The sequence below is a fragment of the Eretmochelys imbricata genome, chromosome 1 (genome assembly GCF_965152235.1).
Source record: "Eretmochelys imbricata isolate rEreImb1 chromosome 1, rEreImb1.hap1, whole genome shotgun sequence".
Taxonomy (NCBI): domain Eukaryota; kingdom Metazoa; phylum Chordata; order Testudines; family Cheloniidae; genus Eretmochelys; species Eretmochelys imbricata.
Genome location: NC_135572.1, coordinates 123888429 through 123906598, shown reverse-complemented (window position 1 = coordinate 123906598; position 18170 = coordinate 123888429). Strand labels below are relative to the sequence as shown.

Sequence of the window (18170 nt, the reverse complement as noted above, 5' to 3'; positions counted from 1 at the left end):
GATTGAGCTGCTTTAGTCTCTATCAGATATGTTTACCAGACCTTAAATAATTTTTCAGCATCCTTTTTGAAGTCTGGTCTTACTGATGTGTTCAGTGTAAAAGTGATTTGAAGGAGGTCCATGTTTACTTATTGTCCCTGGGTTGGGATATAAATTAAGGACTTCCCTCAATTCATACCTAATCTCCCACAGATATGACTGGAAAGTTTGGCATCACTGCACTTCTATTTATTATTTATTTGTTCAATCCCTTATTGTCAGTGTCACTGATGAGAACCCTCTCCCCCTTTTAGGCTACCACTTCTTCTGGTCTTGGTTCTCTTTTCCCTTTTCTGTTTCTGTTCTCTCCTTGTGAGTCTCCTGTTTTCCCCCCCATTTTCTTCCCTTCAGCAACACCCAATTCCCATGCTTAATTCCTCTCTTGTTCCTAAAATGATCATTAATAGTTAAGGTTAACACTGCAGTGGGGCATTGTCGTCCTTTCTCGTTTAAATGAAATTAATAGGGAACAGGGCATTTCTCCCTCTGAGTCCTTGTTTCAGGCTTTCTGCATATCAGTTTACACTCAGTTCATGTTCAAAAGATTATCTCTGCAGAAGGCTAGAAAAAGTATTATTTTTTAAATGAAAGTTGAAATTTCCACAATCTGAGGTTTGCAAGGCTGCATATAAATAAATCATGAGAGCTGGATCCATCCCTATTCTAGTGTTTTCCCTAAAACATTCATAAATGCTACATATTCTTGAATGATCTGGAAAAAGTGGTAAACGGTGAGATGGCAAAGTTTGCAGATGATACAAAATTATTCAAGATAATTAAGTCCGAACCTGACTGCAAAGAGTTACAAAGGCATCTCACAAAACTGGTAACCAGGCAACAAAATGGCAGATGAAATTCAGTGTTGTCCATTATTTTGCATTTGACGCTTGGAAACATAGTCTTAACTATACAAACAAAATGATGGGGTTTAAATTAACTGTTCCACTCAGGAAACAGATCTTGGAGTCATTGTGGATAGTTCTCTGAAAACATCCCCTTAATGTGCAGCAGCAATCAAAAAAGCTAAGTTTAGGAACCATTAGGAAAGTAATAGATAAGACAGAAAATGTAATGCCACTATATAAATCCATGGTATGCCCACATGTTGAATACTGTGTGCAGTTCTGGTTGCCCCATCTCAAAAAAGATGTATTAGAATTGGAAAAGTACAAAGAAAGGCAAGAAAAACTGTTAGGGATCTGGAACAGCTTGCATATGGGAAGGAATTAAAAAGTCTGGGACTGGTCAGCTTAGAAAGGAGGTGACTGCGGTGGGATATGACAGAGGGCTATAAAATCATGAACTGCATGAACAAAGTGAAAAGAACATAACACAAGAACCAAGGGTCACCCAGTGAAATTAATAGGCAGAGGGTTTAAAACAAACCTAAGAAAGTACTTCTTCACATAACACCCAGTCAACCTGCGGAATTCATTGCCAGGAGATATTGTGAAGTATAACTGGGTTCAAAAAAGCATTAGATACGTTCATGGAGGATAGGTCCATTAATGGCTATTAACCAAGATAGTCAGGGATGCACTCCTGTGCTGTGGGTGTCAGTAAACATTTTACTACTAGAAGCTGGTATTGGACTTGATAAATTGCCCTGTACTGTTCATTCCTTGTGAAGCATCTGACACCCGCCACTGTCGGAAGACAGGATACTGGGCTAGCTGAACCGTTGGTCTGATCCAATATGGTCATTATGTTCATTCTTCCCCCGTTGCCTCACATTTGCTCTGGGTGATGGATCAGAAGGGCTGAGGTGGGGAAATGTCTTGGTAGGAGGTGATAAGTGGAAATTTAGACTGATTCTGTCTACTTGTGCCTGGGGGAGGGTGGGGCAGTTGGAAGAGAATGTATGGTAGTAAGAGCCTGGCAGGAAGGGGAGATTACATCTCTAAAAAACCATGGACCATTTGAAATTGAACTTTGGACCATTAGTGTATATTTCAAATTTAGCCTGTGTAAATTCCTTGGCATAGGTACAGAGTCTTGTGTGAGTACAGTGCCAAGCATGTCAACAATATTCAATAAACTTTGTTATGGTCTGATGTAACACAGTGTGGTACAGCCACATTATAACGTGCACTTGTTCACTTGTTAGGTAAAGCGTTCTAGAAGTAAAGGTGGATTGGCTGGTCCTGATGGTACAAAGTCAGTGTTTGGTCAAATGTGTGCTAAAATGAGTTCCTTCAGTCCAGACAGTCTTCTCCTACCTCATCGTGTTTGGAAAGTAAAGTTTGTTGGTAAGAATTACTTTTTTTCTCAACCCTACTTCCCCCATAACCATATTCTTTTATTCCTTTTTGGGGGTACGGGGTGGTATTCTAGCAGAGTGGTGGGGGGGGGAGAAAATGCTTAAAATGTTGAGCAGTGCAAAGGCCATTTTCCAAGAAATTCAGGCCCCATATTTAGGTTTTGTTAAACTTAGTATCAGTAGAAATATTTCCATCATTGTAATCTTAAATTCCAAAGATAATGCATTTTAAAAATCAAATATTCTCAAAGATGCAGATTTCTAACCCAAATGTAAGTCTGAAATTGAACCTGACTAGTTAATTTTCGCTAAAGTCACAATTTGCATTTCATTTTAATGGTAAAAAGTAAACTAGATTAGGATGTTGCTAATAAACTTCCAATCTGTGGCTATATTGACATTTTTAGAACTGTATCAAAGTGAAAGACTGTTTTAAAATATTCCCTAAGAACCTTATGTTCATTGAACCTTTTATTTTTCCTGCGATCCTCCTGCTTCCTTATTTTGCCCAATGGTAACACAGTAATAATACCTGGTACCTTTAAGAGAGAATACAGTTTAACCAGGAGCTTAAAAATATCACAGTATAATTTAAATAGGATTAATTGAAACTGCACTCTTAATCAAGGTCATGTTGATTAAGCAAAGTAATTTTTGTTTCTTTTTGTAGTTCTTAAATGCTAACTTTGCAAATGTTTTAAAATGTCTGGCCGTTTATGGTAACGCTTATACAAGGTTGTAAAATAATCATGTCTGTCAAGGAGGAAATTATATTGTAGAACCAAAATTTAAAATGCATTAAATTATTTTATCAATATGAGAATGTAGCTTTTAAATACAATTTTTCTATTTATCCATCGCAAAGGAGAAATATTAATAAATTTAATTCAGGACCACATTTGGAAACATTCTTGAAATGATCTGCATGTTTAAACCGACTTTTGTTTTCACAAGGCGAGTCTGTGGATGACTGTGGTGGAGGTTACAGTGAATCAATAGCAGAAATGTGTGAAGAGCTCCAGAATGGGCTTACCCCTCTCCTCATTGTGACCCCGAATGGAAGAGATGAATCTGGAGCAAATAGAGATTGCTTCCTGTTAAACCCTGCTGCCAAGTCTCTCTTACATATGAACATGTTTCGTTTCCTGGGTAAATTTCTTAGCAGCACTGTAATAATTTTACCAAATCTTTGAGCATGTGAAGTGTGTAGTATTTAAAAAATATTTTTTACATGTCCAGGTGTGCTGCTGGGCATTGCTATCAGAACTGGCAGCCCTCTAAGCCTAAATCTGGCAGAACCAGTATGGAAACAGCTGGCAGGGATGAACCTAACAATTGCTGATCTCAGTGAGGTAAGTATGCAGTTTTTGATCATAGATCTAAGGACATGTCTACCTTATGGGGACTGTTCCAGCACAGCTATGGTGCTGTAGCTATCCCAACATGTACCTGCCGTATAGATGCAGTGTGTACATTGTCATAAGGGATTTTTCCTGAACTATAGTTGCTACATTGACAGAAGCATTTTTCCGCCGATCTGGCTGTGTTTACTATGGGGGTTAGGTCGACAATAGCCATGTTGCTCAGGGGTTTGAATTTTTTTACACTCCTTAGTGATGTACCTTCGTGTCCTTAATTTTAAAGTGTTGACTAGGTCTAATTTACAGAAAGTGAGAGAGAGCTGTAGATGGAGGTTGAATTTTGACTAACCTTTTTATCTTTGAGCCAGTGTAAAGCTCTGTTTTGTCCTTAAAGTTAGAAATTTAAATAAATTGAAGTCTTATGAAAAGAGTTAAACTAATTGTTTGAATTAGAGAACACAGTGAAGCCTGTCGTAAGTGATCACAAAGGGAAATGAGAAACTGGTTGCTTAAAGGGGACTTTCTAGTAAAGATGGATCAAAATTGTACACACACCGCTCCTGAATTGTTTGGGATGGACTTCTAGGACAAGAAGTTGTGTGGTGTAAGGGATGGTCTTTTATGCAGTTTAATTGTATTGCTACCCTTATAGTAAAAGCTAATCTCCAGAGGTACACTTCTGTATATTTCTGCTCTTGAGTTTATGCATCTAGGAGACCAGGCAGGAACCTCCACAGCTTTGAACATTTAAAATTTTAGAGATGCTCTTATGAGAGGCAGTGGCCCAGTCAGCAGAACGCTGGACTGGACTCTGAGTCAGGAGACATTTCAAGCTCTGCCACTGGCCTGATGGTGACCTTGGGCAAGTTACATCATCTTTCTGTGTCTGTTTCCCCATCTGTAACATGAGGATAATGATACTGACCTCTTGTATAAAGCACCATGAGATCTACAGACAAATAGCACTATATAAGAGCTAGACACTTTTATTAGGATCTTTGTTACAAGAGCAGTTCCTTTCCAGCTGCAGTCAGCAGAGAAGTTTTGTAAGGGCCATATTATCTCAGCTCAAAGCAGTGCTTAACTTCACAACACCTCATTCATATGTTTTCCCAGGTTCTTACCTGTCTCTTGAGTCAGTTTTTTACTGTTAAAAAAGATTTTTTTTTCTTTCACTGATATGCTTTGAAGATGCCTGTAGTATTGTATGAATATTAGATGTTCTCTGTTTGCCTGATTGTTTTTATGTTTGCTGTATGGTTACAAGGAGTTAATTGCAACAGGAATGGTAGACCTTTAGTTACCAATCCTTAGAAGGACAATGCAGGTGGTTAACTGGCTGGCTGGCTCTATTGGGGAAAGGTTCTAGCATGTAACCCTAGGGGAACTTTCAAGATGGAAAACTGAAACAAAGAACTTCAGAGCAGATTAAAAAACCTGAGCCCCTGAGCTTGAAGGTGTAGTGGGCATACACACAGTGGAACTGCAGGAGTTGCAGACTGTCCTTCTCACTCTGAGGTTGAGGTACCTGACATAAGACATGCCTGCCTAAATTTGAGGTTAGACATGTAGACAATTTCTGTTACTATCCCTTAGTTTTTGTTATGATTTTATTTCTGAGGTTGAGATTTGTTCTGAAAGGGCTGTTTTGGATCACTGTTTTCATACTGGTCACAGGAAAGTATTGCAGGTCTCGAACAGCAGTCAGGCCTGCTGAGGAATCATGGTTTACACAGGGGTACTTTACTTCACGACCCAGTCTGAGAGTGGGAGAACTATAGGATTCCCAATTCTGCACCAGGGAAGTGAAGTGCAGGCATGACATCTGGAAGAGTTGCACTCAGAGATAGGAAGGGTCAATGCTGCAGCGAGCCCGAACTGTGACAATAGTGGTCCTGCTTTGTGCATATTGTTTGTTGTTGTTGCTTCTGGAATGTATTCTCCTTTTTCTTATCTGTGTCAGGTTGTTTGATGTTTACTGCTCTGAGAATTCACTTAATGTATTGATCTATGCTCTTGCCAAGCAGGACTCCTGTGAGATGTTGCAATGTTCTTTTGAGAACAAGAGAATAGTCCATGTGAGGCACCTGTAAATCCAGTCTCAGTGGTGACCTGGTTTCTTGGCAGATACTTTTTCCTTTCCCTTTCTGTTGCGGGAGGGGGTGGGGTCACCTGGACCACAGAAACCGATGAAGTTTCATGCAAAATACCGTGCTACTCTGTTACTTAAAAAGCCAGTTGGATGACTGTCGTCATGTCAATTCTAATTCTGGGTAGTTTGTGTGACTAGTCCCCTTTGTCCTATTGTGAAAAATGTTCCTGTCCCATATGAAAAGTACACAGAGGTGAAGAATGAGTAACTTCAGTTTTAGCTCATGGATTTATTTTCCTTTGAAAGGTCGATAAAGATTTTATTCCTGGGCTTATGTACATTCGAGACAACGAAGCTACTTCTGAAGAGTTCGAAGCCATGAGCCTTCCCTTCACAGTTCCAAACGCAAGTGGTCAAGACATTCAATTGAGTTCCAAATATACCCATATTACACTGGATAATAGAGCTGAATATGTGAGACTGGCAATAAACTACAGGTTTGTTGAATAACTTCATTAGTTTAGATTTAAAGAAATTGTGGGAACTATAGAAGCGTTGCTTTTACGCAATGCTATGCAATGTAGTGCTCTGGCTTCGTGTATAGTATTAGCCAATCTTTTCCCTGTCATTATAGTGTAAATCAATATCCTTTGAGAAGGAAAAAATGGAATCATTAGGTCAGGCATATTCTTGAGAAAATAAGGGGGGATTATTTCAAGCTCACAGTGGTGGACAAAACTGTCTCTTGTCATCTTGGCTTGCCCAGAGATTGATCCAGCCTCCTCTGACGTGGGCTTCACAATAGTTGTCCATGTCTGTCATCTCCAGCCTTGCTTGCTGTAATGTGTTCTACTTGGGCTTATCCTTAAAGTCCTCTCAGAATTTCCAGTTAATGGAGACTGTCATTAGTCTCCTTTTAATGTGGAGCAGAACCATAAGAGCCTGCTACATCTGGACTCCAGTCTTTCCCTTGGCTTTCTATTCAGTTTTAGATGCAAAACTGAAACAGCAAGTTTTGCCTCTGGCAATTGACTTGAGACTTCAATGGTTTTAAAATATAATTTTAAAACGTATCTTCTAAGAGACAACCTATCTAAATTCTCAATCACTGAGGGACAACCTACACTCATTCCTATATTTGCTTTCTACAACCAATTCTCTGTATAATTTTTCATGAGTGATGTATCCGAATATTTGGATGCTAATATCTAAACTATATCATTAAATATATTAATCTTCTTTGGGTTCTTGCTGATTATGTACTATAGGTATTGTATTACTTCTAAACAAATCTTTGTACTTTTGGATAATTCAAGCACTATACCCGAATGTACAGACACTCTTTTCTCAACGTATGTATTATATCATTTTAACATTAGCTTTAGTAAAAATTTTATCCTCCCTTTTCAATCCTTGCCTAATGCCATCTAACCATCACATGTCAGGCAGATATACTCCAATTCGGCTGAGATGTGGTTTAGTTCAAGATAAGAGTGTGGGTTGGAAAGGTGGCTTTGTGACCCCGGATTTGGGCGATGGTCTGATTTTTACCTTGCTTACCCATGGCTCACAAAGGGCTTTTCTGACTGCCAGAGTTTGCCAGGAATAGGAATACTGCATCACTCTCCCCACTTTGAGTAAAAACAGCCTTGACTGTTATCTTCTGCTCCACCCTCATCTTTGTGCTCGTCTGTTCCTCCATATAATTAGATTGTCAACTCTTTGGGGCAGAAATGGTCATTTCATTATATACGTACACGGGGCTTTTAGCCAAAGTTTTGCAAAAATTAGGTCCGTTTTGCTGGAGATTGCATGGGATCTTGCACATGAAATCATAATTAAAGATGGAGTATTAGCAACTAGTTTTTAATATAGTGTAATCCTTTAATATAGGATAACTTGCGCAACTTTCATTTTAGTTGTTAATCTGACAGTAATTACATCCAAGTTCACCAGATTTTGAACCTCCTAAATTGGACAAGAGCATAGAAGAAAAATCTTTAACGAGAACGGAGAAAGTTTAACTAAGCTTTTTTAATGTGAAGACAGCTTAGTCATTTTATAACTGGCATTCCCACATACTTTCATACTTCATGTGCAGCTAAAAGGGATTCCAAAAATGGTGAAATTCTTTCCTGCCTAGAAAACATTAAGAAAATCCCAACCTTATTTTAAAAACTAAGGCCCAATTTTTAACCCTGAGTTAGGCTCCTGAATCCATATGTAGACACATAAATAAGTGCTCTAATTTTCAGCAGCACTGAGCAGCCAGAATCTTGAAGTCAGTGGAGCTGGAGGTGCTCTGCACTTCTTAAACTGGGCCACTTTGAATTAAATAGCTATATTTGCATTTAGGAGCCTAACTGGGTATCCCAGGATATGAAAGTGTTGTTGTCCCAAATGCTTATTGATTAGTATAAATGAGGCAACAAATTGGCATAATTAAGAAATGGTTTTTGGACTGTAATTTTAATTCACAATGCAATGCTTAATTTTAATGCACAATGCTCAAATGATCACGAGAAGCGTTCACTGAAACTTATTTCCGCTGAAATGTCTTTCTACAGGCTTCATGAATTTGATGAACAAGTTGCAGCAGTTCGGGAAGGGATGGCCCGGGTTGTTCCTGTTCCTCTTCTTTCCCTCTTTACGGGATATGAACTGGAAACAATGGTATAGGTTTTCACATTCGCTACTTCTGCTGGATTGATGATGTAAAATTAGGGCATTTACTTGAGTTTTACTGATCCAACTCTCATGTTTTAGCTCTAGTAAAAACATGCAGTCTAATTATAGTAGATTGCATGTAGTTTGTAGGTGAAGGGGAGGAGTAGCAAATATTTATATAGTTGTCCGATCATACTTTCACAAGAATTACTTTTTATGCAGTTGGGCAGTGTGATGTAATAGATTAAGTGTGGAGCTAAGAACCTGGAACTGCTGAAATCTGACATTTGACTTGGAAAGAGATCATTGAAAGAGTTGTTGAGGGCTAATTCAATTTTGTACAGCACTTCAAAGATGTAAAGTGTTAAGTTTAGTCATTGTCCCTGATGCTAAGCTTCACTGTTTGAAGGAGTTAATGGACCATAACTAGTAGATGTTTGGAATGTTCATTTTGTCATTGAAAAAGCTAATTAAACTTTTTGATGGAAAGAAGGGAACAAATTGCTTTTGACCGATTTCTGATCAGTTCTTGTCTTCATGTTTTAATTTCAGGTATGTGGAAGCCCAGATATCCCACTTCACCTTCTGAAGTCTGTAGCAACATATAAGGGAATTGAACCTACCGCCTCCTTGATACAGTGGTTCTGGGAGGTGATGGAATCCTTCTCCAATACAGAACGATCTCTCTTCTTACGTTTTGTATGGGGCAGGACAAGGCTACCTAGAACTATTGCAGACTTCAGAGGCCGGGACTTTGTTATTCAGGTAAGGTCAAGAAACCTGCAGGTTGGTAATGAAGGAGTGGTGGCAGACAGGAAAATGTGTTAACTTCACTAAACAAGTTTAATATCAAGTTCACTTTAGCGTTTATAGAGCAATAGAGGATGCAAAATGCATAACTAAGCAACAGACTTTCATTTAAATATTGTCCTTGGTCCAACTCTGGCTATTTCCTGTGATGGGCAATTTATTTATTTATTTATTTTTGAGATACCCTCCTCCAAACCACCACCTCCTGCCTATTTTGCTTCTGTTGGTGAGTTTCCCTCAGTAGTCGTCACCCTTGATTTTGCTAGTGTTCACTTAAGAGACACATTATCTTATTAAATGTTTCAACTTCATACACTGAAGCTATGTTTTTAGCACTGGAGGATTTTTTTATATTTTACCAGTTATGTAGTGAATCTAGCTTGTTCTTTAGTATATACTATTCATTTCTAAGAGCCTCATACTATAGAGAACCATGTTTTTGATTTTGTATGAAGATGTGTTTGACTTAGTTATTATTTTTAAAAGTCTTCTTAACATCAGGGTAAATGTGTGATTTTTTTTAATTACTTTTTTTTAATCCTAGTCTTATTTTAGTATGTTATGTCCGTGTTGTTGAACAATAAAACTAATGGCTTGTGCATGTTGTCTGACAGGTTTTGGATAAATACAATCCTCCAGACCATTTCCTTCCTGAGTCCTATACATGCTTCTTTCTGCTGAAACTGCCCAGGTATTCTTGTAAGCAGGTACTGGAGGAAAAACTGAAATATGCCATTCATTTCTGCAAGTCCATAGACACTGATGATTATGCCCGGATAGCACTGACAGGAGAGCCAGCTGCTGATGACAGTAGTGATGATTCCGACAATGAAGATGCAGATTCTTTTGCTTCAGACTCCACACAGGATTATTTAACAGGACACTGAAGCAAATAACATAAGAGACAAATATGTCACAAGCACTGAGGCATGAAACGCCACTAGTAGCATTTGAGCAAAGGAGTACAGAATATGTATAACCAGAGGAATACTAATCTTCTGAACATTTGTTACTCACAATAGGAATAATGGAGTATAACTTAAGACATCTGCTTAGAATAAATGGCACGGTATGTGGGCATTTAACATTTATTTTAAGAGTTGAGAGTGTCCCCCATAAGACTGCACTACATTTAGAAGCTTTGTGTTTACTAAAGTGTTGTAAATGTTTATATACATATGGTAGTGCAGCATCCAGAAAAAGCAGTGAAACCTTTAAATTGTGGGTGCAATAGATTTTTTTCATAATAAATGTTGTGTTATGTGTAACTTCTTGATTGTATATTGGAAATACTGTGCAACAGCTGATAGTATTATAAATATTTCAATTAACTTTACTAGAAGTTTGTTTATTAAAAAACTTTTTGAACATTAAATTATCAGTATTCCTTGAAATACATCTATAGGGAATTAAACAAAAAAGGTCATTAGGTTCACCACATCCCCTTGTTTGTATATTTTAGCTTATGCATTATGTATCTCAAATCGATACCTTTCTGTGAACAGCATCATAATTCTTATCATGGAAAGTGTATTGTATATAATTAATTTGTGCCATGTATATGCAAAAATTATAATTTCCCTCTAAATAAAACTTCTGTCACAAAGACTTTAGTATGACTTTTTATGGTAACGTATAGAGGGTACATAGAAGAGAACTGTAAAATGGTTTAAATCTTTAAGGCTGTATCTATGCTAAGTTCTTTTTCTGCAGCCCAGTGTCACAACCCATTGGCCCACTCCCTCAGGGGGTCCCCTGGGGAGATAGACCAGCATTGTATGTTGCTAATGCTGTGGCAGGCATCACAAGGCATTTGGGGAAGGGTGAAAGGTGTGAGTGTGGAGTGAAAGATTCCTTTGCAGGTTGCGAGAGGCCGTAGAGGGAGGAAAGGAGAAGGGAATGGGTTAACTCAACACTCCAGCTAGGTCCGAAGATAAGATGCTGACTCCAGCCGAAGGCCACAGCACACAACCAACTCTCCGCTGCCTGCCAAGAAAGACGGGGGCCTGGATTCCAACCAGGAATGAGAAAGGATTCAGCTGAACAGAACTGCAGAGGCTGCGAAAACTAGTGAGACAGTGAAGGCCAGCGAGGGGGAAAACAATAGCTTTTACATCTCTGAAGCCGGTGTATTTAGGGAACGCTGAGGAAGCCACGGAAGGCTGGTTTGGACTGGTACAAAGAGCATGGGGGGCAGATGTCCATGAACGAGACGCCCCCAAAAGACCCCAGGACTTAAAACCCTCCTGAGAGCTGAAGCAAATCGGAGATCAACAGCGGACATTAGACGGCCTGTGCACAGGACAGAACTCTCGTCTACCCTTCCCCCTCTTCTTCGTACATTACACCCAGGCTTGGCCAGCCTCGGGTCATGCATGTGTGAGTATGAAAGTGGGTTAGTATGAAAGTGGCCCTAACACTTTCTTTCTTCCTCTGAGTGATGTGGGAGCGTTCCCAGCACTCGCTGCTGTTGTTTTATTAATAAAACTTCAAAACTTAGTCACTTGGTGTGCTCTTTCATCTCCTCCCCTAGTGATACTGCGGCCTCAGCCTGATCACCTGACGCCTCAGGCAGATTGGTAACATAATTCTGTCACGCCAGTACAGTAACTCCTCACTTAAAGTTGTCCTGGTTAACGTTTCATTGTTACATTGCTGATCAATTAGGGAACATGCTCATTTAAAGTTGTGCAATGTTCCACTATTACATTGTTTGGCTGCCTGCTTTCTCCACAGCTGGCAGCCTCCCTACACCCCCCCCCCATGGCGCCTGCCGGCAGACCCCACAGATCAGCACCTTCCCCCTCCTCCCCGCCTCCTGCCCGTGGCAATCAGCTGGCTTGTGGTGTTTAGGAGGGAGGGGGGAGGAGCAAGGACTTGGAGCACAGGCTTCCCCTCCCTCCTGAACACCGCAAACCAGCTGATTGCCCCAGGCAGGAGGCAGTGGGGGGAAGGAGGGGGAGCCTGCGTGCTGAGTCCTCACTCCTCCCCCTTCCCTCCTGCCTCCTAAATGCTGCAAGCCAGCTGATTGCCGCAGGCAGGAGGGAGGGGGGAGGAGCGAGGACTCGGCATGCCTCCCCCTTTCCTCCCTGCCTCCTGCCTGCGGCAATTAGCTGGCTTGCCGCGTTCAGAAGGGAGGGGGAGGAGTGAGGATGCAGTGTGCAAAGTAAAGGGGGAGGGAGAGGAGGCAGGTCAAGGGTGGGGGCTTGGGGAAGGGGTGGAGTGGGTGGGCTGAGGGTTGAGTGATGATGATCCTGACAGGGAATGCAGCTCCAAAGTGATTAGGAAAAAGAAAAGGAGGACTTGTGGCATCTTAGAGGCTAACCAATTTATTTGAGCATAAGCTTTCGTGAGCTACATCGTGATGCATCCGATGAAGTGAGCTGTAGCTCACGAAAGCTTATGCTCAAATAAATTGGTTAGCCTCTAAGGTGCCACAAGTACTCCTTTTCTTTTTGCGAATACAGACTAACACGGCTGTTACTCTGAAAAGTGATTAGGGGAGTTGGTCATCTAAATGACTTACTATAAAGAAATTTACCAAGAAAAAAAAAAAAGGAAAGCAAAACAATCTCTAGATGTGTTTTTTCCAGTTCAGAAAGTTCAGCAGGAGGAGCAGCCGGACAATCCATGCTCTTCCACTCTCTGACTCCACCACCTCAACCAAGCTTCATACTCAGCAATGATGACTGTAGTATTAAATTGCTTGTTTAAAATGTATATAATGCCTTTTGTCTGGCAAAAAAAAAAAATTCCCTGGAACATAACCCCTCCTATTTACATTAATTCTTATGGGGAAATTGGATTAGCTTAACTTCGTTTCACTTAGTCGTATTTTTCAGGAACATAACTACAATGTTAAGTGAGGATTTGCTGTATCTCCAACAGTTCTGCTGCACATGGGCTTTTCTCCTCCTCTATGCAACTTCCATAGATGAGCCAAAGCTGCATTGCCTTGGCGACGTCCTGTTCTCCCACTTGTTGACAGATCTTCTGCCTCTGCAGCAGCAGACAGTGGTGGTTCGCTTAGCTCCCATTCTTTTTCTTTTGACTTCATTGCTTTGGGCATTTTTCAGGCAGTTTGAACTTTTTGCTTCATGCTTCCTTGCCACATCCTAGTCCAGTGTCTGAGCAGTGCAGTGGTCACAACCACCTAAAGCCCCTGCTGCAGTTCCTCCTCACTGGGCTCCTCTGCCCCATCACAGGCATGGCAGAGCAACTGCTCAAGCATCAGGCAAAGTCCAGAAAGCTGCTTTGCATACAGAGCACCTTCTCAGGCTCAGCAGAAGGCAAATCATGCCCAGCCTGCTCCTAGTGAGCCAGCCAACCCGAACTCTAGTAGGGCATAAAGCTTTGAGTCACAAGCATGTTGAGTCCCCTACCCACCCAAGCAGGCATAACTCCACTACAGAGAAACCAACCAAGAGACAGATCAGAACAGACAGAGACTCTAAGGACAAAGAGGACTTTATCCAGCCTTCCCAGGGGGGTAAGTCCTGGAGTAAAACAGGACCACAAAGATAACCCTACTGGGATACTGGTCCCCACCACAAGGCCTAAATTGGGTCTTAGATGGGGAGAGATGCTGGGTTCCTAAATAGCGCCCCCTGCTTCCCCAGTCTGGATCAGATCCCATCCACAGGAGAGTGGGACTCGGATGAGAGAGAGATCGGGGGAGGGGAAGAGTTCTCTAGAGGGATTTGGCTCCGTGTAGAGCAAGTCCCAAGAGACCACATTCTGGCCATGCTCAGGCAGCCACACCTGCAAAGTGTGCCAAAAAGTCAGAAAAGCCCAGAAAGTACAAAAATATCCAGAACGCACTTGTCCTTTGTCAGTTGCTGCTGCCTCTACCAACAAAGGAGAGCTCTTGGGCTTAGAATCTGAGCAGGACTCAGGTAAAATGGAGCTAAAATTCCCCTTACCCTTCCCTGGAGAAGTTTGAGATCATGAAAAAGTTTGAGGCCATTCGGTCTCTCATTGGCCCTAAGAGTCTTTACAGCAATGCTTGTGATCATCATAGCTAGGCTCAGGTTACTCACCTATACCCCTTTCTGGATGACATTCTAATCAGAGTGCTGACCTAGCCTGGGTTCTAGAACACCACAGTGTGAACTTCAGACCTCCTGGAAGCCCATGGTTTTGTGATAAGCACCAAGAAAAGTTCCTTGATCCTGAAAAAAGAAAAGGAGTACTTGTGGCACCTTAGAGACTAACGAGTTCATTTGAGCATGAGCTTTCGTGGCTCATGCTCAAATAAATTGGTTAGTCTCTAAGGTGCCACAAGTACTCCTTTTCTTTTTGCGAATACAGACTAACACGGCTGTTACTCTGAAACTTGGTCCTGAAAGTGGACATAAGTATGTCAGTGGCAAAGATCTAACCATTACTCAACCGGTTCCAGAAGATCCAAGATCTCATTGCCATCCTGCACAAGTGCACACTAGCTTGGTGCCTTCAGCTGCTGGGGTCATGCATAGGGATCACCCCACTGACAGGATCCCACAGCAGGCGCCTAGGCCTTCCTTTTGAAAGTATGGGACCTCTCCCTAGAACACGTGAAAAATCATGCGATGAGCCCAAGCCTGGTACTGTACTCTGCTCTCTAGCATGATGGACAGTCCCTGGAAACATCCACAAGGGGGACTTCCCAATGCCTTCCAGACCCTCTGGTTCTCACAATGGATGCCAGCGTGCTAGATTGGGGAGTACACTTGGGACTCAGAATGGTGTAGGGTACCTGGAGCGCTGAGGAGAGGAAACACAGCACGAATCTCCTGGAGCTTGGAGCTGTCAAACTGGCTTGCAGCAGGTTGCAGAGCTACCAATAGGGCAAGTTGGGCAAACTTTTTGGGCTGAGGGCCACATCTGGTTGGGGAAATTGTATGCAGGGCTGGGGCGTAGGATGTGGGAGGGGGTGCAGTGTGCAGGAACGGGCTCTGGGCAAGGGATTGGGGCAGAGGAGGGGTGTGGGATTTATGAGGGGGTTCAGGGAAGGGGGGCAGAGGGCAGGAGGGGGCTCAGGACAGAGGTGCGGACTGTGTGAGGGTACTCGGGGCAAGGGTTGGGGTGCAGGAGTGATGTGAGGTGCAGGCAGGGGGCTTAGAGCAGGGAATTGGGGGGTGGGGGTGCAGGAGGGGTTCGGGTTCCGGTCCGGTGTCACTTACCTAAAGAGACTCTACGGTGGTACCAGTGCACAACAGGGCCAGGGCAGACTCCCTGCCTGTCTGCCCTGGCCCCATGCCGCACTGCTCCGGGAAGCGGCCAACGCCATGTCCCTGCGTGGCCCCTGAGGGAGAGTGGGCACAGGGCTCCACGTGCTGCCCTTGCCGCGCCTCCAGGTACCTCCCCCGAAGCTCCCGTTGGCCGCGTTGCCTGGAGGCCGGGGCAGTGCACGGAGCCCTCTGCCTCCCCTCTCCTGGGCTGCAGGGACATGGTGCCAGCTGCTTCTGAGAGCAGCGCGGGGCCTCCAGCACCACAGGGGTCAATCCTGCGGGCCGGATGCGGCCCACATGCCATAGTTTGCCCATCCCTGCAACAGGGCAATCGTCCTGGGCCAATCAGACAATACAATCACAATTGCATACATAAACAACCAAGGAGGAACAAGGAGCATAGCTCTATGTGCAGAAGTGATGGAGATAATAGAATGGGCAGAAAAGATCCTTGCTTTCCTAAAGGTGTTACACACAGAAATGGAGATGAATCAGGAAGCAGACTTGCTTAGCAGATGCACAGTCAACAACTCAGAATGATGCCTGAACCTGGAAGTTGTCTTCCATCTGATCTCAGACATTCAGTTTTCCCTCAGTTGATCTGTTTGCAAGTTGCAAAAACACCAAATGGCTGAAATACTTCACTAGGGAAGCAGAATCCAAGTGCAACGGGGCACCAGTTCCCACGGACAGGTAGCCGTAAGGCCTGCTATGTGCATTCCCCCCTTCTGTCGAAAGCAAAGTTGGTCGTGATAACTCTGTATAGGCCAAGGAGGCCATGGTTGTACCATCTGATAAAGCTGAAACTGAATTCACCATTACAGCTACCACCCAACAGCTTTCCAAAGCACTCTTCTCCACCCAAATCGTCTTCAATTGAGAAGCCTGGTTATTGAAAGCCTGTCTTCTGAAGTCATCAGGACTTTGCTCGTGTCCAGGAGAGTCTCCAGGATAAAAGCCTGTTCCATCGGGACCAAGTTTAGCCTTTGGTGCCAGGAGAGCAATGCTAATCCAAGAGATTCTGGAACTAGATCTACCTTTGAATTTTTCTAAGAAGGATGGATTAAGGTTCTCAGCCCCACACCATAACACAACAGGTATCAGCCATTAGAAGAGTTCTATCTTGAAAATCTTCGGGCTCTTTGGAACAAAATCCCCAGGTAGCCAGATTTCTCAGAGCAGTCAGCCTGACCAGACCAGTCTTTCCTAAATGGGACATACTGCAGGTGTCGAAGGCCCTAACCACTCACCCTTTTGAGCCTCTCTATATCAGCCTTGTGTATATCCATCAAAACCTGTTTTCTGGTTGCCATCGTATCTGGTAGTCATGTTTCAGAGCTATCTGTATAGGAATCCTACTATATGTTCCATGAGGACAAGGTGGTACTGAAAACACCAAACTTTTCTCTCCCGGGTTCTCTTTCCCGTATTTTGGAAGAGATTATCCTTCCTTCTCCCTAAAGCCACAGCACCTGATTTAGAAGCCGTGGCACACTTTAGATGTCAGAGCACTGAAAAATCTCTCACCCTCACAGAATCCATGCAGAGGTCAGGTGTTCTGTGTGTCTCCTTTCACTCAAAATGCTAAGAGCTCAGAATCTCAAGACTAGATGGGTCAGATTGTGCGTTGTTGAGGCCTTACAAAGTGTCAGGGACTCCTGTTCCAGAAGAAATCAGGGCACAGTTCATGAGATCCATGGCCAGGGGCCAAATGAGCATGTACCTCCACTGTAGAGATATGTGGAGCACCCACATCGTCATGGATTAACACCTTTATCAAACACTACAAAGTGGATTTTCTGTCCTCCACAGAAGCTGTCTCTGGCAGGAACATGCTCCAAGTGGTGGTCTTGTAATGGCCTTGCCTTCTGGACAATTCTCAATGCGGTGGGGAGTCTGTCTCTCTCTTTTCAGTTTGCCTTTTCTTGTTCCTTATTATTCCTGTTCATTGGTGACACTGGACTGCAGAATGGAAAATTTCGTACTTGATAATTTCCTTTCTGCTAACAGCATCTCCCACAATTTTACTCACCCAAGATGGCTTTCTGTCAAGAGTCAATATTTTATTTGGTGTATTTACCCTGCAGGGAGTTGACCTGGCATATGTGGTTAATGAATTGGACATTAATGTTAGTTATACTTTTTCTCTTGTTGGCAAGTGGGAGAAGAGGGCATGGTATGCACAAGCCGCACTGCAGCTTTGAACCACCTCCAGAAGCTGCAGATAGGAAGAGCACAGCCCATGCATAGCAGAATTGTGGGAGATGCTTTTAGCAGAAAAGAAATTACCAGGTAAGAAAGTTTCTGTTCTGCCAATTGTAAATGCTGGTGCTGCTTCACCTGTGGTAGCAATGGTGGGTGTGTTAAGTGTAGGCAGGGCTTTAGGCTGCCACCAGGGTGTTAAGCACAGTCATAAATTGTTTCAGAGCAAGTCTACACACCGTTGTGGTAAAATACTAGTGATAACCAACACCTTGTTTATGCAGGTACTCCTATCATTGTCTCTGCTGGTTGAGGTAAATCCATGTTAGCAATGGAGGGAAAACTCTAGTATAGGCTCTACTCTAGACAAGGCTTAAAGCACCAGCCAGTCCCAAGTCCCTTAAGGCAAGTAGAAGAATAAGATGAAACACTCAGGTCCTGTCTATATGTACAGCAGTGCAGACTAAAGCACTTAAGCAAAGATGCTACTAAGCCAGTGGGAGAGCTTCTCCCGTTGGTGTAGTTAT

General features: G+C 42.7%; 1 protein-coding gene across 1 annotated transcript in view; it reads left to right on the top strand.

Annotated features, from left to right (window-relative positions):
* Positions 1-11728, top strand: part of HERC2 (HECT and RLD domain containing E3 ubiquitin protein ligase 2) — a 203040-nt gene extending 191312 nt beyond the window's left edge. Inside the window, exons 87-93 of the mRNA XM_077814849.1 lie at positions 2147-2288; positions 3254-3448; positions 3539-3651; positions 6059-6249; positions 8320-8425; positions 8972-9184; positions 9844-11728. Coding sequence (XP_077670975.1) covers positions 2147-2288; positions 3254-3448; positions 3539-3651; positions 6059-6249; positions 8320-8425; positions 8972-9184; positions 9844-10116 — 1233 coding nt within the window. The 3' untranslated portion in view covers positions 10117-11728. The remainder of the gene's footprint in view (positions 1-2146; positions 2289-3253; positions 3449-3538; positions 3652-6058; positions 6250-8319; positions 8426-8971; positions 9185-9843) is intronic.
* The last annotated feature ends 6442 nt before the right edge of the window (positions 11729-18170 follow it).